The 22522-nt window shown below is 38.7% G+C and overlaps 1 protein-coding gene across 1 annotated transcript; it reads right to left on the bottom strand.

Annotated features, from left to right (window-relative positions):
* Window positions 1-1386: 1386 nt before the first annotated feature.
* On the bottom strand, window positions 1387-19649 carry LOC149297941 (glutamate receptor U1-like). Its single transcript, XM_089487823.1, has 15 exons — window positions 19607-19649; window positions 17077-17130; window positions 15705-15840; window positions 13958-14023; window positions 9513-9534; window positions 9294-9360; window positions 6529-6560; window positions 5497-5553; window positions 4864-5043; window positions 4235-4461; window positions 3560-3657; window positions 2779-2999; window positions 2205-2430; window positions 1815-2062; window positions 1387-1479 (listed from the first exon to the last, which is right to left on the bottom strand). The coding sequence occupies exons 1-15, from the start codon at window positions 19647-19649 to the stop codon at window positions 1387-1389; spliced, it is 1770 nt and encodes a 589-aa protein (XP_089343949.1).
* Window positions 19650-22522: the final 2873 nt, after the last annotated feature.

Raw genomic sequence — 22522 nt, 5'->3', positions numbered from 1 at the left:
TTGAAATCAAGAACATGCATTATATATTTAATAATAATGAAGAAAAACCCCTTTTAGATTTGTTTTGACTGAATGTCAGATATAATCATGAGTATTATGAGATCATTATTTATTTGGCATATGTACTCTAGTCTAGAGGAGCTGTTCCACCTACGCTATAAGGCTTTTTGTATAGTATTAGAAATATTACTTATATTATGAAGCTTTAGACATTTTCCTTGTATGTTCAATGCCCAGAGGTTGCCCGTGAATCTTTAATCATCATGAAAACATTTTCTCCATTCCATATTCTATCCTGAATGCTAATCTGCAGCCTGCATTCATAAGACACAGGTGCGACAATGATAGGCTGAAAGTCTTTGTTGGCATACCAAAGAAAAAGTTCCTTTTGTTATTTTTATGTGGAGGATAAATAGGTTTGCTTAGTTTTTCATCTTGGCATCCAACAGTAATTTGCTAAAATCATCAAGGTCTTATGAAATATATTTTAATTATTCTCCTATAATCGCACATGAAATGTCAGTGTCTGGGAACCTGTCATTATATCAAGACTGAATCAAGATATCACATGGCCCATAAATTAATAAAATCATGTTTTACTATTGGTCTTAGAAACGTGAGTGGAAAAAACAGGTAAAAAATAATCAATTTGTTTGCTCTTTTTTTTTTTGCATCCAGAGCCAGTTATCCCAATTAAACTTCTTTGTTCCCTTTTAGCGAGTTCGATAAATTGTGATCTTTTTGCATTTACCCCCTAGCTTTATCCCAAAATATCGGTCATTTACAGGTTCCATGGTTTCATATACTTGTATGCACACAATTTATGTTCCAAATGAAATGGAATGGAATATAGCAGGTCAGCTTGATAAGTACATTTACAGATTAAAACATTTAGAACATAGAGGGCAAGGGTTCCTGTAGGACCCCCAGAAATATCAGTAAATACTAAATGTATTTTATTATGAATTTAACTGGTTGAGTAGTGTTGTGGACCTTTTCTTGAACCATTGTAATACTACGTGCAACACCTCTCCAGTGCGGATAATAATAATAAGATGTTTGTTAAAACAAGGTACTTTTACGATATTAAGATTTAACTATACAGTGAATTTCAGGGTTGTGTTTGAATTAAACATAATCCGGATTATTTGAATCAGATCAGACCATGCCTCATGTAGTTTTATAGAAGACATTGGCCAAACAGGAATTTGTCAGGTGTGTGCTACTGAAAGTTCAGGTCTACTCAAACAACACAAAGCAACCGCAAAAAAGAAAAGAACCATAATGCTGGCCGCACAATTTACTAGTACATACACTCAAAGAAAAGCTGCAGCTCATTACTGGCAGAAACTGCAATTTTCATACATTTTCTCCTCGGAAGCCTGCTTATGGTTTCGCCTTTTCTGTACTCTCCTCCGTTTCTTTCCTTGTTTTGAATCTTTGACTAATTTCTTCTGAGAACGCAGAGCAACAGGACTTCTAAAAGAAGCAAGCAAAAATATATATATATTTCAACCATGTTAATATTGAATAAAAATGTTTAGGATCTAATTTATAATTGGAATTTGAGGAGCAATCAACTGCCTTGTCTTAGTGTCATAACATTATTGTATAAACTTTCAAAACCACAATAGGAATGTTCATTGGTGATCATACTAATGAACACCTGTTGCTATTGGTTACAAAGTAGAATAGTGGCTTGGAATCCTGGTACCACCTAATTAAGAGGCTTGAGATGGGAACAGAGGGCATAGTTGTATATATCTGTAAAATTCAGAGGGCATTTGGCTTATCAGAAAAAAAAAAAAGAGTACCTTCTGCTGGTTTGCATTATTCTTTGCTTTACACACTAGTTCCATCAACGACACAATTATTCCCAAAGCTAGGCCAATTCCGAGTATGAGAAAGATTCCACCCAGCATCTGCGGCTTCACGGGGGTCCACCCTCCACTGCCTTTCGAAGAACAGGTGTTTTCCCACCACTTTTCCCGGAGGTAATCTACATTACCAGATTCAATTTGTTCCAAAATTGCAACTGTCAGAGGTTTGATGAGCGGAGAATCTGCAAAATCAAAAAAAAGTTTAATTGTTTTGTTTCTGGTTATTTTAGTATATGTATTAATTATACAGAATGGATAATACCCTCTCCCTTCCATGCAATGCAAATTAGGATTTTGAAATCCTAGCTAACTAAATAGAGATACCTAGTGAAGCTGCAATGCCATATCCTCTACCACCAATGACTTCAGGGGCACGGGCAAGGTCACAATATTGGGCAACCACAAGGTCCTGCATAACAGATTCTCCAAGGAAGGCATAGTTTGTCTCTCTCACACGTCTCACTCCTTCAGAGAAAGACTTTACAAGAACACGATCCTTCTTTTTCTCCATTTGTTCATAAATCATTCGGTAGGTTGGGTTCTTATTATTCTGTTTGAAAAGAAAAGGAAAAAAATATGTGATTACTATCAATAGGTCACACGAAAATATATATATATCTCAAGTTCTTCACACCAAACCGACATGCCAAGACATTTCGGACAATGCTATGCTTCCAACTTTGTGGGAACAGTTTGGGGAAGACCCTTTTCTATTCCAGCATGACTGTGCCGCAGCGAGCAAAGCAAGGTCCATAAAGTCATGGTTGGATGAGTTCATAAAATTTCCCCGGTTTGTTTGGTGTTCGGGTGGTAAATGACGAGCTGGATGTCCTTTTTGAGGTTTGGATGACACTTTTTTTTTTAAAGAAAAGCATAATATTAAACCCTTGACACACACCTTGAAAAACTGGAAAGTAGAGGAGCTATTGATTGTCCCAAATTCAAGTTTTCTTTGTTTGACAAGGTCTTCAAAGGTTTGGATGTTTGTGGTTTGTTCATTGCCGATGTTCAGAAACGCAGCAAAGCTGGCAATGTAAGCAGCCAAGAGGGTAATGGAAAACACCCACCAGATGACTGCTATAATACGGGCAGAAACAGATTTTGGATGGGGTTCAGCACCTGTCAACAAGAAACAAATAACCACGTGTTACTGTACAATTGCAGCCATTACTTGGATCCACTAACTGCGTAAGCTTTTCATAGCTAAGCAGTCCTTTCCCTGGTTGTGTAGGAAGGCCTGACTCCTAACCCTGTCCAGGTGAGGCTGCAGGCAGGTATTGTTGCAGACTTGGATATGTTGTAGCACACATGGGTTCAAAAACAACACTCCACTGCCTGGAGAAAGAAGACCTGGAGACCTGGGGAAGCAGCCCTCCATCCAGAGACTCCGAGTCAACCGGCCTTCAATCGGGGTCATTTCTCTGCTAACCTGACTTACAGGTAACAGACTGTTTCTTTCTTCATGGGGATGTCTACTTTGTCCTGTTTGTGAAGATAGCTCATCTGGTTTCTGGCATTACTTTCATTGTTTTTTGGACAGCTGTTGTGTTTTTAATTTGTTCTTAATTTACTAGGCAGGGATTTACCCACTTCGCAAAAAAATAATAGTTGTTTTTAAGTAATTAGAAACCACCCTTCTGTAACATTTGCATTTTAAGCATTTGATATGTCTTTCTTACCTTGAAGAGTAAAAGCACCCACTCCAAACCACAGGCTGTTTAGAAAGGTGAGTTTGTTCTCTTCACTGGAAAGTTCACTCCATTCGCAAGGGCTTAGCCTAACAAAACATGAGCTGGTTATTGATCCAATACCATTGATAGAATGTAAACATTTATCTGATTTTGTTTTTTCACTGGAAAGATTACAACAATGTGGATGGTGACCAAATATCAATATTGTCTTAAAAAAGCAGTTTTGTTTTATAAACAGTTAATTAATGTTCATTCTTTAGGCCCACTTAAAGCTTTATAAATGTCTGCCAGGGTCTAAAGGCGGCCATGGTTAGCCAAAAACGGGTTGTCTCACCCTTAACTGCAACCACAAATGTCAGATCCTTTTGTAAATCATCCATTATTAAAGGAAATTATGTTGTAGAACTGACTGGCAGCTGCCAGCTTAGCCTCCTCTTAGACCTGATATTGGTGGATCTTGATGGTAGGGCTGTTGGATGAAGCATCCCTGGCTATAGCTAGGAGTCTGCAGCTACTAATACTTTTGTATCAAGTCTCTCTTGGTGACGTCAAGAGTTCTCTCATTACCATGCAATAAAAAATTACAGAACACTGTGCCCCACTGATGAAAATTAAAACAATGTTTTTGAAGCCCAAGAAGACTCAGGCCAATTTATTCATTACCTGCCAACAAGGAACAGGCAGAGACTGGTGATTAAGTAAGCTATAAGTATTCCAATCCAAGTTTCATTACTGAAGGGACTTAAGAAACCAAAAAGTGTTGAGCTCTCAAAAGAAGGATCTTTCCTCAGCAGTATACTGATTCCGGTTTGCAAGAATGGCTTAGTGAAGGATATCACATTTTCTCTGGCTGAAGTAATTGTTAAAGGCGCCACCGCCAAATCAGCTTCCTAAGGAGAATACAAACAAAAAAGTATTTTACATGGATGCATCCACAAGTTGTTTCCTGTGACCGTCCAGAACCACAATTTTGTTGTAACAGGCAGAACAGTAAGTTCTAGTCCAAGCCTTTTTTAAAGTACTTGTACAATACAGCCCCAAACCACCCCATACTGTTTCTTAAGCACAATGCACATTATCCACAATACTCAAGACCTTGCTTATGTTCCAGAGCCATAGAGAGTTCTGGAAGTAGCTAGGTTCAGCTCAATTTAAAATCACACTCATCACTCCACAGTGTAATTATTTCTAGGATGCTTTCTGTCATTCATTAAGGTACCTTGTACCAATCTCACATCTACCACAAGCACATGTTTGTTGCATTACCTAGAACATCAGTTATCATCATATACCTTTTTAACAATCTCTCCAACCATTCCACTCCAGTTTCCATCTTGGTCTTTGGCCCCATAACGTCCATCTTTCACGACATTCATAGTATAATTAAAGCCCACAGATTGGGAGAGTTCAGTAAGCAAGTCTAAACAGAAGCCTTCCATTTCTGATCCGCTCATCATTGCGAAGGGTTGTTCCTTTAAAATAGACATATTTCATTATGTGCCATTTGCAGTTCTCCACAGCATACATCATTTAAGGTTTGCAATAAAACTGTTGTTCCATTAGCTGCCCTACTTGGTTTTATAATAACCCTCAGCCGGAAAAGAATATTATATCACTTCACAATCTAAATGTAATAGTGTGCAGACCCCAATTCTATTTTAAACAGAACAGTGTACAGTACAACATGGAAACTAATATTAAGATACTTTAAGGTGTTATAAGTATCTTAATAATCATTTCAAATTCTGTCTCTAGAATTAAATCTGAATTCTCAATATATATATTTTATGAATACACCTATTTTTTATTATAACATATTTAGAGTATAAGGACATATTTGTAACACATATATGATCTAAAAATTTCAGACTTTTATTTTCTCTCCTTTCTTTTTGGGGAAAAACATATAATGAATTCCAGCTTACCAGGATAGTGGTGATAGTCAATGTTTTTTGGACCTGCCTCTTTGCTCTTTCTTTTTCCTAAAATAAAATAGGATTATACAATTTCACAATAAATCAGAGTTGAAAAATACAGAGATTACATTTCACATGTCAGCGGGAGAAAATAAACCCACTTTATTTATAACATACTTTAAACCCCAAGTTTGGCGTGTTTTTATTATTCTATTCTCTTTTTTCTTCTAAATTTAGCAATGATATACAAAAAAGACTTGATTTACTAATGTCTTCAATATTTCACTTGCTATTTTTTGTGTTCATTATGTTTAATTGCATTCAAGTATACTGAAAAAATTTGCTGAATTCGTGCTCTTTGATCTTTTGTTCTACCTAACAATGGGTTACCCAGCGCAGAATAAATATATTTATGGCAGTGAATAAAAAAAACATTTAATTTACTCCAAACCCTTTTCCCACAAATATAATACTTGTCATGAGTGAGTTCATCATTAGTTCAACTGGGTATAAAAATACCCAGCGAAAGTTTGATGAATGAAGCGAGGTTTTGTGGACGCCAGGAGAACACTACCTACTGGAATGCATAGTGCCTACTGTAAAGTTTGGTGGTGGGGATAAGGCCTGGGGCTGATTTTCATGGTTTGGGTTTGGGTTAATGCCACAGCATAAAGAGACATTTTAGACAAGCTCAAATAGGTGTGAAGGTCAGCTGTTCATGTACTTTTGGTCATATAGTATATTTCTCCTATAATATCTAGATGATTTTCTGTAACATAGAAAACCCATAGGGATGTTGAATTTTTCAGTGTTCATCAGTGGTGTATTTTGGCCTAGGCATTGGGAGGCAGATCTGGGGGTCATTCTCCATGTTATCACCGAGTATAAATCTCAGTGAGGCCACAGAAAGGGTCCAGGCATTATGTAAATGCATCTTTCCTCTAAGGGTTTCCAGCTGTCCCATTAAAAGTAGAACCCAAAATAAAAAGTCAAACCCATAACAAAAATCAAAAGATAAAAGCAAAACATCACGATCTGTACCTTGTGCAGGGATCCTTTAGTTTCTTCAGAATCTTAAAAGACAAAAACATTTTCAAAATATTAAACACAACTTTTTGTAGGTAACCCTAGACGCCTTTGGTGGCCTCCAAACTTTGGAATTCTTTAGAATATTTAAATTGTATGGGAGTGATAAGAGCTAATTACATTTGAACAACACAGTCATCCTTGTACTTTAACCTCTAATAATACCCTTGTAAGTGGCACATGTATGAGACTCACTGTATGAAGCATGAGAATTCCCTGGTAACTTCATGCTAAGACAAAAGGTTAAAATCTAGCAGGACATTTCTGAATATAGAAGAAAGCCATTATTGTCTGGAGACTGTACTTGTGACATCAAAATAAGACCCAAGGAGAAAAATTAAGGAATGCTTTGTATAGTTCTAAGGCCCTTTTATATTCGGTTGATCATTTGTTTTTTTTCCTAATCTTTGGCTAAACTTGGAAGCTTTGTAAAACAAGTCATTCTTTTCTTCCATCTCTCAGCTGGGGTTCACTGTGCACAGAATGCCACATCTTGTTACCCTTTCAAAGAGTTCCCATACATAAAAGTTCCTTTTGACCACAAACTGAAATACTGCTAGGGAGTATTCCAAGTGAGCAAGTATCTCTATTGAGGTTGTCAGATGCCCCATCGCCTCACAGGGTGAGCTTGGCAAATTCTTTATTTGGTCTTTATTCCAGTTGACATCTTTTGAACATTCATAAATAATTGGGTGGTTCTTCAAAGTTCTGTTTTGTAAGGGACCGCTCAGGCAAACTGTATTTTAAATGAAAAAGTTGTATTCCACAACAAATATTTTACTTAGAAAAGCTGGATCAGTTGATTTACTAATTATTTAGGACAATCAATGTTACAATATTAGGACAAACAAGGCTACCACATCCCAGCCTTTCAGCCAAGGGTTTGTTTTCATAACAACTTTAAGGCCGTGTTCACATATTTTCCGTGTCCACTTCTGGATTAGGAATTTAGAGAGGGACATTGGTGAACCAATGACAAAAAGTGGAGAGATTTGAATCTTTCCTGTAGCTCCTCAAGATCAGTGCCTGAGGGTAGAGCAACCCTTAGGCATGGGCAAGCATATCACTTGCCCTGGGCCCTCGTGCCACTACTTACTGCTCTCTATTACACTTGTGGTTTTCCAGGTTTGAATGAAATGGAGCACTAAAGGTATTGTATATCCCAGAACCCTGCTTCTGTCAGACCTGTAGAAATCACTGTTGTTTGGAGAACAAAGTCTTCTTGCCTAGCCCCCTGCTAATTCCGAGAGCAGCCATGCCTAGGGGTTTCACCAGATGACAACATATCAAATTACCCAAAAATGTGGACTGATGTGAAAGATAGTGTTACACATCGGAGATGTATGACAAGTGAAAAGTATCTGTTCCAAATGGCAATCAATGGAGTGTTCCTGTTGATTGATTCATTCCATTGGTTTCAAATGTTGCACCAGAATCACTTTTTATACATAAAACCAATTATTCCTTACATTATCTAGACATTTATACTTCATCACAAATACTATTACTGTACCCAGGTGCAAATATGTTATTTTCTTAATAGCTTATATTTACACAGAGTGTAAAAACAAGTCAAGATGGCTCAATGTAGAAACAGAGGCTTTATTTATACATCTCCCTCTTTGGTTTTTTTCTTTTTTCTTTGTAATTTCTAAGTTATTCTTATTAGTCCGCATTGAGCTCAGACAGTCAGCCGCATCTCACAGGCAGATAATGCGACATTTCTTAGTTACTAAGGACATCAGTATTCTACCTAGCAACGGTGTAAATGTAACCCCCCCTTCTCACACTATATATAAATATCTTTAAATATATATATATATATGCTCTGTATTGCAAATATTTGATTATATGAAGGAAGTTGAACATTCCATAACTCCATTAACCCATTTTTAATATAAAAAAAAAGTAGAAAAAATGAGCATTGGATAAATAACCAACATCTGCTTTGTTGATGATGTTTTTTTAAAATCTCTAAACACATTTCTGGCTTAAGATTTAAGAATGTTGGACAATCTCCAACATGCATACCAACGACATAAACAACTAATATAATTTGTGTTTCCTCCCTAGTGCTATAGGAATATTAAAAACAGCAGGTCAATGTCCCTGGCAGCCTCCTTATAGAAAATAGAAGCTTTTTTATATCATGTGAAACTAGTGTGGCTTTGTAAAAATTTAGGGCTCTGGTAATTCCTATACAGGAACAGACTCTTTTAAAGTTTTAAATGTAGGTATTCTTTGTTTTTATGCAAAGAATACATTAAATGGGAGTGTGTCCAGTGACGCCAGCGGGAACGCTCAATGGCGCCAGCGGGACATCAGCAGGTAGTCCTGGCCACATCCCGCAACAGGTGAATGCCGGTAGCCAGAGCCTAAAAGTTTCCAGGTATGCCCTCAGCGTATATGATGGTTGGAGAGTCCGTTTAAATACACATATTTAAGGATATATTAATGGATATATTTAAGGATATATTTAAGGATATATTTAAGCTCTAACATGGCTTCCCCATGAGTTTTAAATTTGCTTGCTTATAATATTTTGATGACCTATATAATACAGATATTTTGAGGAGTCTCAGGGTTTGCTCATTTTGAAACTTTCCAGATGCAAGTGGTTCATTTCCAGTGGCAGTTAGGAATTCATTTTTTTGTGAATTTACTACATTTTCTCATGAAAGACGGTTGACCGTTCCAACATTTTAAGACATAATACAGACCTACATAACCCAAGGATAGGACTGCACCCACAGCGAGAATTGTGATTAGTTTCTTCATTGTGTCAATCTGTAAGAAAAACATACAGACAGGTGTATTAGGAAATTCACATTTTAAGATCAAGACATCTTGTCACCAAGGATACTTTTAACCCCTACATGCCTTGTATACTTGGGCTATTGTTTTCATCCAATAGAAGCAGCAACTATATGACATCATACCTTAGACTTTAGTATGACAAATCTTGAATTAAGATTATATTTTGCAAATACTTACAAGTATTCTCTAGAGAACAAAATCTAAACCAAAATGACTATAGATATTTCAAGATCTTTATCCATAACAGATGTCCTGTCCTATCATGACTACTAGTTGAGGTCAGTGGCGTCGGCAGGGGGGGGCCAGAGGGGGCCATGGCCCCCCCTACATCATGCTGTGCCCCCCGGTGTGCCCCCCCAATTGAAACTCCGTCTTTTTTTTTTTTTTTAATAGACCCGGAGGAGAGAGTGAGAGGCGCCGAGCGGTTGCTGAGGAATAAGTTCTCAGCAACCGTTCGGCGCCTCTCACTCTTCTCCGCGACCGCGAGGCCTCTTCCTGGTTCGCAGTGCCGGCATTTCAAGCCGAGCGCCGGTATATGTCGTCATATCCGGCGCCCAGCAGTGAAGCCGGCAGAACCAGGGATACAGAGACCTCGCGATCTCACCGCTGGACAAGCCCAAGGTAAGTGAACTTCAAAGGGGGGGTTAGAAAGTTAGGAGGGGGTTAGAGAGTTAGAAGAGGTAGATAGGAAGTGAGAAGGTGTAGATAAGGATAGATTGGGAGGGAGAGGGGGTAGATAGGATAGATTGGGAGGGAGAGGGGGGTAGATGGGATAGATTGGGAGGGAGAGGGGGGTAGATGGGATAGATTGGGAGGGAGAGGGGGTAGATTGGAAGGGAGATGGGGGTGGATGGGATACATTGGGAGGGAGAGGGGATAGTTAGGATTGATTGGGAGGGAGAGGGGGGTACATAGGATAGATTGGGAGGGAGAGGGGGGTACATAGGATAGATTGGGAGGGAGAGGGGGGTACATAGGATAGATTGGGAGGGAGAGGGGGGTTCATAGGATAGATTGGGAGGGAGAGGGGGGTACATAGGATAGATTGGGAGGCAGATGTGGTAGATAGGGAGGGAGAGGGGGTAGATAGGATAGATTGGGAGGGAGAGGGGGTAGATAGGATAGATTGGGAGGGAGAGGTCTTTATGGGACAAAAACGGCGTACGTTCAGCTGTTTGGGGACAAAGTTGACATAATGTGTAATTTGGGTGCTGGTCAGGTTCTTTGTGGGCAGTGTGGACACCAGGGTTGGCTTTGGGGTGTGTGACCAGTGATCTATGCCTGTAATTTAGGGGGGTTTATCTATACCTTTAATGCAGAGTTTATATGTAATTTCCAATTGATTTATATCTGCAAAGCTGGGTTTTGTGTCATTCTGTTCATCTGTATCGGCTATATTTCCATACATTATTAATGTTTACCTGCAAATATAGGATTTGCATGTCTTATTCAGTTGATCAATACCTGGAGTGCTGTTTCCATGTGTTGATTATTTGATCTAAACCTTCAGTGCTGAGTGTACATGTGATTTCCAGTTGATCTATACCTGCAATGCTGGGTTTGTGTGTTCTGTTGGTTTATACCTGCAATGCTATGTTTCCATACATTATTTATGTATACCTGCAAATACAAGTTTTTTTTTTAATCTCATTCAGTTGCATGTGCTGTTTCCATGTGTTGTTTATTTGATCTATACCTGAACTACAGGGTGTAAGTAAAAGAGCGCTATGGTTTAGTGAATGAGGGGACAAAGGGACTCTGGGGATGAGGACCTCTCAATGTCACGGTGCAGTCAGAAGGAGGGAACACTGCACTGACTCTCACTGTCTTCCCCTGATCTGCAGTCAGTGTGGCAAATATATTGGCAGCAGGGTCTAATATTAATATATATTGGCTGCAGGGGCTAATATTAATATATATCGGAAGCTGGGACTAATGTTTATATATATCGGCAGCAGGGGCTAATATTAATATATATTGGCTGCAGGGCCTATTATCAATAAATATTGGCTGCAGGGGCTAATATTTATATATATTGGCTGCAGGGACTAATACTATATATCGGCAGTAGGGGCTAATATTAATATATGTTGGCAGCAGGGTATAATTTCTATGTATATCGGCAGCAGGGTATAATATAAGTATGTATCCGCAGCAGGGGCTAATATTAATATATATCCGCAGCAGGGGTTAATATTAATATATATCGGAAGCAGGGTGTAATATTTCTATATATCTGCAGCAGGGTCTAATATTTATATATATTGTCAGCAGGGGCTAATATTAAAGAATGAAAAATAACTGTCACTTTAGCTGTTATTTTGAAATCATATTTTAATCACAGTCTTTACTTCAAAGAGATAAGTGCATATTATGTAGTTAAAAATGCACGTCTAACGTGTGTGTGTGTGTGTGTATATATATATATATATATATAGTGTATATGTACCGTTTTATAATTGGCCCCCCCTACTTTGGTCCCTGGCCCCCCATGTGCCCCCCCTCAATATGAAACCTGGAGACGCCACTGGTTGAGGTAGGACCATTGATGGGAAGTTGGCCGGTCTCGGTCTACAACAGTAAGGAACCGAAACGTAAGGATTTTATAAATATATTCATACATACGCGAATGTTATTTTATTCAATATAATTAGATATTTGACATTTAAGAGCATGACGTATACCACCGAGGAAAAGATTTATTAAACAAATGAACAAATCACAGCTTTTAAAATTATTCAACAGCTCTGAACAATATCTTTAAAATCCCAAACTACGGTGACCATATTAATGAAGCTTAATTACACGCATTCTATAAAAAAGGCCAGTGACTCTTAATGAGTATAATATTTCTTATTAAGAAATTATTAAAGTCAGAGATATTCTACAGGATCTGACGTAACGATAATTGAATAAAAAAAAAAAAAGCACAATGTCCGTGAAAGATGTGGGGTGCCTGGGCCCATCTAGTGAAAAACATGAGCTCACTATTTTAATTGCAGACAGAAATGTCCTCCTTCTTCATCCAAGCATGGACTCAACAGTTTAATTGCTTCTCAGTGAAATGGTTGCAAAAACAAGTTTGAATTTTAAAAAGGAGAGAGAGGTGAAGTGGAGAAAGGCACAATAATGTTGTCAAATCTCCTGTTCTTTACTACCTAATCTTGACAGCTATTTAAACTGCCACTGTGTACTCGCAATTAAAAGTCTGGGAGTTGGGACAAAATTACAATACATAAATGTTCAATTGATTTTTTTTTTTTTTATCATAGATAATTTGACAAGTTTCTACACATGTGCTGGAAGGGCCAGGGATATTACTGTATTTCCCCATGTATAAGACACCTTTTTTAGAATAATTTGGGGTCTAAAAATCTTATACAGTAGTGGTAGATTTTTTTTTTATTTTTTTTTTAAACAAAAAAGGGGACCTGCTGCTTACCTTGATCCGCCGCGGCTGCACAGGAACCCAGTGGAGTCATGTGAATGCACATCGCATCACATGACTCCGCTCAGTTCCTGTTCCTGCTCGAGCAAGGCAGAGGGGAAACAGCGGCTCCCATGGAGGTCGGCGAGCGGCAGCAGAAGATCTGCAGTTCAGGTAAGGTGGGGGCGTAAATGAATGAATGAATGTATGTATGTATGTATGTATGTATATGTATGTGTCTGTGTGTTAGCATGGATCCGTGTGTAGGGGGCACAGGGAGGGGGAACAGAGAGGCTGAAAGTGATGTGCATGTACTGGCTGCCTGAGCATGATAGGAGTGCGATTGCTAACAGTTGCTAGCAGCTAACATCAATCACACTCATATCATGCCCAGGCAGCCAGTACAATAACTTTATGTAATAAATATATTTTTTTAAATTTCGGCCCCCAAAAATAGGGGTGCGTCTTATACTTGGTAATTTATTTGCCTAAAGGGGCATTAACACGTCTGTCTTTAACAGATCTCTTTTTCCCTACTCTTGCGTGAGTCAGCAGGTCAGATAATGTCAATGCCATATCCCAACTCTCTAATAAGACAGTGGTAGCAAACAAAGGTCCTATGGAAGAGGCAAATAATTCAATGCTGCCTCTAACTGGACCAGCAGAGACTTGCCACTGGATCTCAGGGCAGAGATAAAGAGTGTGGCAGATTGAGAATGCAATATTTGGTACCACTTTGGAATCTTCTATGTGAGTTACGTGAAAAATCTTAAATTCTGCTTTATTCCTGACACGCTGTTTGCTGGCAAAGACAGTCGGTTTGGCAGCAAATATGGCACAGGCAGGCTGCTTGGGGGCATTGACAAGCTGTTTGGTGACAAAGATGGCTGTTTGGGGGCACTGACAAATTGGTTGGGGACAAAGCTGGCACAGGCAAGTTGTTTGGGGACAAAAGTGGAATGGGCAGAGCATTTTTGCTAAAGGGCGGAGTTTCTGGGCACACTTGCTCCCTGATTGGAGGAACGGGAAAAAGACTGGCTTAGCCCTTTTGGGGAAGTACTCAGAGAGCAGAATAATGCAGGCAGATTTGCTGAGAAAGAGAGGTGCAAAAGAGAGAGGAGGTATGAGGACAGCCTCTACCCAGCTCCTCCAATCTCTGCCCTTTTGCAGAAGTGCTCCGCGAGGCCCGTTTCGGTGAGCTGATACCTAGGAGAAGCAGGCAAAGAAATAAGGCAGCAGACAGAAGAACAAGAGGAGGCAAGAGAAGAAGTGGAGCTACGAGAAAGGAGAAAGGGTTGCGAAATCTGGCAGAGAAAGTAGGGAGACAGTCATGGGTGCAGTATTTTATTTTTTCACCCGACACCAACAGCTGCTGATTACTCGGGACAAGTTCCCCCAAACCGGGACCGTCCCAGGGTAAACGGGACAGTCGGCAACTCCTTTGCCACATTCATAAATGATACTCTACGGAAATCAAGTGCATGTATCTGGCTTGTCTTAACTGGAATCTACCTGTGGTTATGGCTGGGGTAAAAGAGGGGGTATTATGCTGAGTGTAGTACATCCATGCAATTGAAAAATATTATCTATGGATGTCTTAGGGTGTATAATACAAAGAATATTTTGGCGATTTAACTGCTATAACCACCTTATGGGACTCAGTAATAGAAACAAAGAAAAAGGGTCCCTGGGCTAACACTCAAGCAGACTGAATTTTGTTTAAAATTTTAAAGTAGGCATATGTCCCATGAAAGCGCTTGGCAGTAATGCACAAGCATATTTCATTACAGTAACACCATGCAATGTTTTTTTAAGAACATTTTTCTTGGCTGCAGATTTCTATTTGCATAATTGTGTTTTCCCTTGAAACGATTCTCAAGGAAAATTGGTCCGCATGAGCCGTGTACAGGTCTAACGAGATCGTATTCAGAGCTCAAAACTACTCCAGTAAATTATAAATTCATATTATATAATGCAGAATAAATTACAAACGTTATCAAATTGTGGAATAACAAGAAAAGTAAAGAATCAGGTTCACACAGAGTACAACATTTTCAACCATTTTTGTAGATGAGTTAATTTCTTTTTGTTTTGAAAAAAATTCCTATATTTTCTCAAAGAAATAAGTATTCTTTATTAAAGCAACATTGTGGTTAATGGTTTTGACCTTTTCAAATAATTTAAATTTTAATTTTTACTCCTTACTTTGAGCTGCTCCTGCAGATTATATGGAATGTCTCAGCTCCAGCACAGATTTTCTAATGTAAAAAAAAACCAAAAAACATTTTGTACAAACCAACATTCTAATTTGTGATTAATTAAAAAATGTTTAATATATTTTACACCAATGTACAAGATCATATATAATAAATTTGCATTAACATTAACTGAATAAAGGTTACATACCTGAACAATTGCGATGTTTTTTTTGTGACTTCATAAAATAACAATGAATTTATATAAGGGTATTTATATATTGTAGCCTAATTAAAAAAAAAAAAAAAAATAAAAAAAAAAAAAGGTGTGGATTAGAAGTGGGCAAGACTACCATTATACCCGTCCTCTTTGCCCCCCGCCTAGCCCACTACTTCAAATATGGTGCTCCAGTCATCTAGTTTGCTATTTTAATCTGTTTATTTATTAATTTTTTGGGGATAGCATCATGGATCCCAAGCTCCTTCCACTACTTCTTTGGGAAGCACATTCTAGGTATCTATCACCCATGCTATTAACTAGAATTTTCTCAAAGGGCAATTAGTTGGTATAATGTGTATGAAGGGTGACATGACTTGTTTTGGGCAGACCCACGGGTGAAGTCGCTCACTCTCCAGGGTCCTGGGGAAGAGACACCTGACAGGTGGTAAGTGTGGCCTCTACATGATGTTACCTGTCTGCTTGTATTAAGTATAGCGGCACCTGCAAGGCCACACGTGGCTTGCGTAGAGGGACCAGAGCCCATGTACCAGCAGAGATGATAATTATAACTGGCTCATTAACATTAAGGTGCCAACCAATGGTCAGCACTGGTAAAGAATTATGTATTTCACACAAAGATCTGTAGTCCTGTACTATTCTATCACTATATAGTGTCTTGGTATGACCGGGATCCTGTGTGTTTAAGTATATGCAGTATATGAGTTTCAGATTCAAAAGAGAGTCCCAAAAATAGCCCAAATTCATTGTTTGGAAAAAACACTATTCCTTTATTTAAATACGGACGTCCTGTACATTTTTTGTAACACTTGTGAAGATGCACTGTAGATATACACTTCTAGCACACAAATGGTTAAGGTTTGAGCATACATCCTATTCTTCTGTGAATATAAATGTTTAAAATAATTTGTCTAGCACATTTGGAAACATCTCTAGCCTTTGGCTTCAGATAGGGGTCCCTAGGCCCTTAATTCTTCGCTTATGTTAACGACACAGTAACCGCACTTATGAACGCGCAATTCTTTCCATTTTAAGACAAACAAAAATACCCGTGTGAAATACTCTCAACTAAAGAGAATATTGCCTCAAATTAAATAAGAATGCACATGCAAGTGGTAACCATAATTTCTGATGCGTTGCTAGGTAATTAAATCAGTACCACAATTTCTAAAAATAGCATATTTGTATATTTTCTCACTGTGATGATTTGTTGTGTCTCTTAGTAGACATTGAATACCTGGCATATAGGATCTCCAACAGTAGGCTATAATGCTCGGCTATTTTACATTTACGAACATATTTATGGTTATTTAAGACGTCAACTAAAACTTGCGTAAAAGTTTTGAGAACTTCAATGTATTTATTAAAATAAGTCAAATATGCACATTATGAAACCTCAAACTAAACATACAAAATGTATCACCTCTACCGTATATTAGGCATTAAACAACCCCACAAATGTGTATAAATGGGTAAAGCAAGACACCATCTCAGTAGATTCTACTTCTAATTAAGATTAGAATGTTACTCCTTAAGAAATAGTAAAAGATCGCATCTGAGCCCATCTATTTAAGAATTTTTAAGAAATTAATTCTGTGTTGATGATGAATATTTTTGATTCTAGAAATAAACAAATCTAGAATGTTATTCCACATGTATATTTCATTTGAATCTATGGAATGGATTATACATGATCAAAACAACGTAAAAGAGATTTCAGAGAAATATTAGTATAACGGAAATCTTTTATGAAGCTGTTAAAATAGATTGAGTCTAATTAGAAGGGAATGCGATAGAAGAAGCACTAGTCATCTCTGAGTACTTACAATTTCTGTTCTTCAATGTTTGCGTGAGCTTCAGGTCTGTTATTCTTCCTTGCACTGAAATGGCAATACAAGGAGAGCAATAAGTGGAAGAAAACAGCAGATCTTCAGTTCAATAGGAGATGCTGAGAATTCAGGAAGGAGGAGCAAGTAACCCTCATGGTTTGATGGCCCCTGTTAGGAATGTGAGCATTACTGCCTCTATTTTTCTCAATGATTGACTGGAGGATAATTATGGGATCCCTTTGGGAGAATAATATATAGCAAGATCATAAAACCAGACTGTATTGAAAGGCGAGAGTTCAGAAGCTCAGCTGGTTGAAGACATCTGGAATTTTGAATGCCTGGCTCGTTTTACTAGCCCATACAATGACACATTGACATATATTTTTTTTCCTTCCTATATAATTTATTCATAAAGTGTAGACCTAGCCTCCAGGGTTATACAATAAGGTTCCAAACAAAGAACGGTGAGTTTTTAATGAAATAAAAATACTGAATATCAAACAGTTTTAATAATGTAGGAGAACCACCCGAGAGTAATTTCATACATCTTCATACCATACCGTTATTACATAGAAACACAGAATTTAACAGATAAAGAACCATTCGGCCCATCCAGTGTGCCAGGTTTTCCTGATATAAAGACCCAGATCTTCGTCAGTCCTTGGGCTTGTGTTAAATTAAGGAGCCATATGCCTTTCCCATTCATGTTTCAATTCTCTCATTATTCAACTTTCCTTGAAAGCACCAAACCACAACTAATCATATTAAAAGCATTAAGGTTTTTAAACACCTGATTCTGCTGTTGGGTGTAATTTGGGGTGGTTCTTGTGTGGACTTCCCCCACCATATACACTCGAACTACTTGATAAGTAAATCATTAGCTGGTGATTTTGTCCATGCTCTTCAGATCTAGATTTGTCTTAGCAATAAAACTTAGGCAGGCTTGTATTGCTAAAATGTGTACATCTGGGGGAAAATGTTTGTTGGATTAAGGTCCTGTTGATATTTTCAATTTTGGTATCTTGACAATTCTTGGCTTTTGCTCAGAATTCCGATAAATTGAGCAAATTTGGGCCATTTTGTATTTTAACATAACACACACCGTGATGGATTGGAGGACCAATGCTGGCTTAGATGAGACTCAAGACAATCGCAAAGTGTGGAATATTTCTAAACTTTGCGCAATCCTTAGTCCAGCCCCGACTTAATGCTTGCACTTAATATAGCTTTAGGCAAGCAAAAGTATGAAGAATTGCAGCAGCTCTTTCCCAAATGTATACAGTTTAGCACTGAATGTAACTTATGAAAAATATATCACATTCAGATACAGTTACATTTCAGTTTAACTTTTAAATATTTGGCAATTTACACATTTTTAATTACTGCTAATAAAAACTTTTATCTTCCTTACATAACTCTGATCCTCAACATCTGCAGTATATAGGTTTGTACGATATATGGCCTACCCACATTTTGCGTTTTTTTATTGGTAGAAAATAAATCGATGTCTTAAGAAAGGAAAAAAGCTGAATTACTGAACGCTGAACACACACTAAAAGCAGACTTCAAACATGATAAACTATATTAATAAACATAACATTAAAAATATATATTTTATTTTTACACAGTATTTTTACCTCTTCAGCAATATACGTACACGGTTAGACGAGGAAGCTATACTCAACTCCACCATGGTAATTATAAAAACCCATCCTATATATGATTCCATTAACCCCTAGATAGTCAGAGGGCTTGGTAGTTGATTTCATGACAATGTGTCCAAGGGCCCCTAGCCTCCAAGGGGTTAATAGGATGTACGTGTTAGAGATAGAACTGATTATACCCCTGCTTGATCAATAGGATGCAGTGATTATTAATTGATACAATAGTTAGCATTACTCTTTGTGTCACTCGCTCTTTTTTTGCATGGTTGTTCGATCTATCGACTGAATACTAAATGCGAAAATGCAATGTTTTGAGAATTAATGCATCATCAGTGAGGACAGACAGATCATTAAGAAGAAATATAGATGCCTCATTTTATTTTTCCGCACAGTACAAATGGGTTTTAATCACGTACACATTCAAGTAGAGGTTTGTCGCCTTCACATCCACTGCTCTCTCTGGGGAAACATCTGGACGGGCAAAAGAAAGGTTATGAGTTCTGATCTATTTTTACAGCGCTCTTGAGAGACGTGCCTTTCATTCTTGTTCTGTCAGTAATGATTTTTGAATATCTCTCTCACAACATCTGTGATTTGGGGAACACAGGAATGAATGGTTTAGAATATCCCTTCCAGATTGCATACGTTTCGATTAGCGAGTGACCCACTCATTATAATCATTTACCTGTGTAAATATAATGTTGTGTCCCTTGAAGAGTGGAGATTCTGTTGAATGCATCTGTCCAGAGCGGCCTTCCACTTTTCTGTCTCTACAATATTTCAGATAGAATGTCATGAACTCTAGTAATCGACTTCCAATTAGTTTAATAGAGGAAAAAAAAAACACCTTACATTAAACTTACAGGGACGCTCCAGGCACTTTAATGCATATGGTGTGTCGGCCATTTTGCGGAAGGTTCCATCAAGGGGCATATAGGTCCATTCACTAAAGGGAGAGCTGGCAGGAGAGTTTAAAAACGTTCTAATTTACGTATTCTTTATGAAGGACCAACACTGGCAAGTTTTTCCAGCATGGAGGGTGGAACTTACCCAGTATAATGCATAATTCAATGAAGAACACTGAGGAAATATCACAGATTTTTATCACATTATCCAGGGCCAGCCAAGCGCTTCCTGCAGCAGAAGCTCACTGAGGTTGGTTCTTCATCATATATATTTAAGAACTGAAACCTCAACTCTTAGATTATCCTCTCTCTTCTAGTGAATATACCACATGGAGGTTCTGCGAGGCCCGAGGCCCACAGAAAAAGACCACCGAGGGTAAATCATCAAACCTTGACACTTTTTTTAAAAATCATATTTATCCCCCTTTCAATAATAAACAGAATTGTAACAGGCCAATTTGGCAAGTTTTGAAAAAAATCTTAAGCCTTTTGGCCAATAATTACAATCATGCGAATATTAGCATATTGTTCCGTGAATGTAAATAAGTTCACCTTTTATGACGAGGACCCCTCTCAGTCACTCATCTTACAGAGGCTTCTATGGTGACGAGGAGCCAAAATCACTGTGGTTACAGTTACCATGGAAACACTGGCCCATAGTGGAGGATTCTCTAACGTAACCAGTTATTAAGACAGTTTTAATTTAATTCCATTTTTGTGCGTTTGACTTTTTTTCCCCCAGACTTACTGGGGTTATTTTCTCTTCACTTCAACTAACTGAACATAACGTTATATGAACATGATATTCACTGCAAATGTAGATCGTTTTAATTAGGTTTTACCCTAAAAATGCATTGACATTTTCTGTTCATTAAGAAAAAACATTGTATGTTGTACCATCTTATCAATACTATGAATAATTGAAGCATTGTAAAAATGTATGTGTGTAAGTGTGTGTCAGCATGTGTGTATGTGTGTGAGAGAGGGAGTATGTGCTAACATGAGTGTGTTGGTTGTAAATGTGTGTTAGTATGTGCATATGTGTTGTGGTAGTCTGTGCAAATATATGCCAAATATGATCCGCCCCAGGTGCCAAATACTCCCCTGACTAAGAGCCCCGGTTCACACAGAAGCGGACAAAAAAAAAAAAGAAGACAGAGGAACCAGAATAGACAAGAGAAGAATTGGAGCAGCGAAAAAGAAGGACATGGAAGCCGTTGGCAGAGAAGGTAGGGAGACCCTGGGAGAGAATAAGAGCGTGAGTGAGAACAAGACACAAAAGCCACATGTCATCCTTGGACCCAGGCAGCACAATTACTTAGATTGGCCCACATTACCCCATTTAGAGTTTATAGTCTGCCACTTTCCAAAATCCTACATACACTTTAGTATGCTTAATATATATATCTTATACATCTTATGTGTATACTAGTAGGAGTTATTCTGACTTCAGATTTTCTAGTTTTGCATGATTGTTCCCATGCATTAAAGGAGAAATATCACTTCAGGGAAAATGTGTTAGAGAGATTAGATATAAAGATAAGCAGTGGCGTCGCTACAGGGGGGGCAAGGGGGGGCAAGGGGGAGCAACCGCTCGACCCCCCTCACTCTCCTCCACGAGGCCTCTACCTCCGCCGCAGTGCCGGCGTTTCATACTGAGCACCGGTATATGACATCATATCCGGCGCTCAGGAGTGAAGACAGAAGCCTCGTTCTCCCGCCGCAGGACTTTAAAGGTGAGTGAAATACAAAGGGGGTGAGTAGGGAAAGAGGAGGGAGAGGGGTTAGAAAGTGATAAGGGAGGGAGAAGGGGTAGAAAGTGATAAGGGAGGGAGAAGGGGTAGAATGTGATAAGGGAGGGAGAAGGGGTAGAAAGAGATAAGGGAAGCAGAAGGGGTAGAATGTGATAAGGGAGGCAGAAGGGGTAGAATGTGATAAGGGAGGCAGAAAGGGTAGAAAGTGATAAGGGAGGCAGAAGGGGTAGAAAGTGATAAGGGAGGCAGAAGGGGTAGAAAGTGATAAGGGAGGCAGAAGGGGTACATGTTAATGAGTGAGTATGAATTAATGTGTGGATGTATTGTGTGAATGCGTGAGTATGCATTAATGTGTGAATGAATTGTCTGAATGAGGGAGAGCATGCGTTAATATGTGGATGAATTGTCTGAATGAGGGAGAGCATGAGTTAATATGTGGATGAATAGTCTGAATGAGGGAGAGCATGAGTTAATGAGTGTGTGTATCATAGATGTGTAATTGTGGAAGGGCAAAGATGGCACTCACCGGGGAATTCTCTCTGACAGCGGGGGAAGGTCTGCGCGATGGACGCAGACAACCCCCCCTGCTAGCCGCACATCCTTCCGGCTGCAGCAGAAGTCTACACGTTGCCCGGACAACACACCGGAAGTCAGAAGCACCGGTAAGTTTTTTTGTTTTTTTTTGGGGGGGGGGTTAAATGGGGGGCATAAGGCATTTCTGTAGGCAGAGTGCTCTATGAAATGCCTTTTAACCCCCTTAATGCCACTCTGCCTCCAGAAATGCCTTTTAACCCTCTATACGCCACTCTGCCTCCTGAAATGCCTAATACCTCCCTATATGCCACTCAGCCCCATAACATGCCTTTTAACCCCCTAAATACCAGAGTGGCATATAGGGTTATAAGGCATGTCTGGAGGCAGAGTGGCACATAGGGGGTCAAAAGGCATATAATGGGTCACAGTGGCATATAGAGGGTTAAAAGGAATATCATGGGGCCCAGTGGCATTTAGAGGGTTAAAAGGCATATCATGGGGCCCAGTGGCATTTAGAGGGTTAAAAGGCATATCATGGGGCCCAGTGGCATATAGGGGTTTAAGGCATTTATGGGGCAGAGGGACA

Source organism: Sceloporus occidentalis, unplaced genomic scaffold (genome assembly GCF_023333645.1).
Source record: "Sceloporus occidentalis isolate IW3139 unplaced genomic scaffold, rSceOcc1.0.p SCAF_35, whole genome shotgun sequence".
Lineage (NCBI taxonomy): Eukaryota > Metazoa > Chordata > Lepidosauria > Squamata > Phrynosomatidae > Sceloporus > Sceloporus occidentalis.
This window is presented reverse-complemented; position numbering and strand designations above follow the sequence as displayed.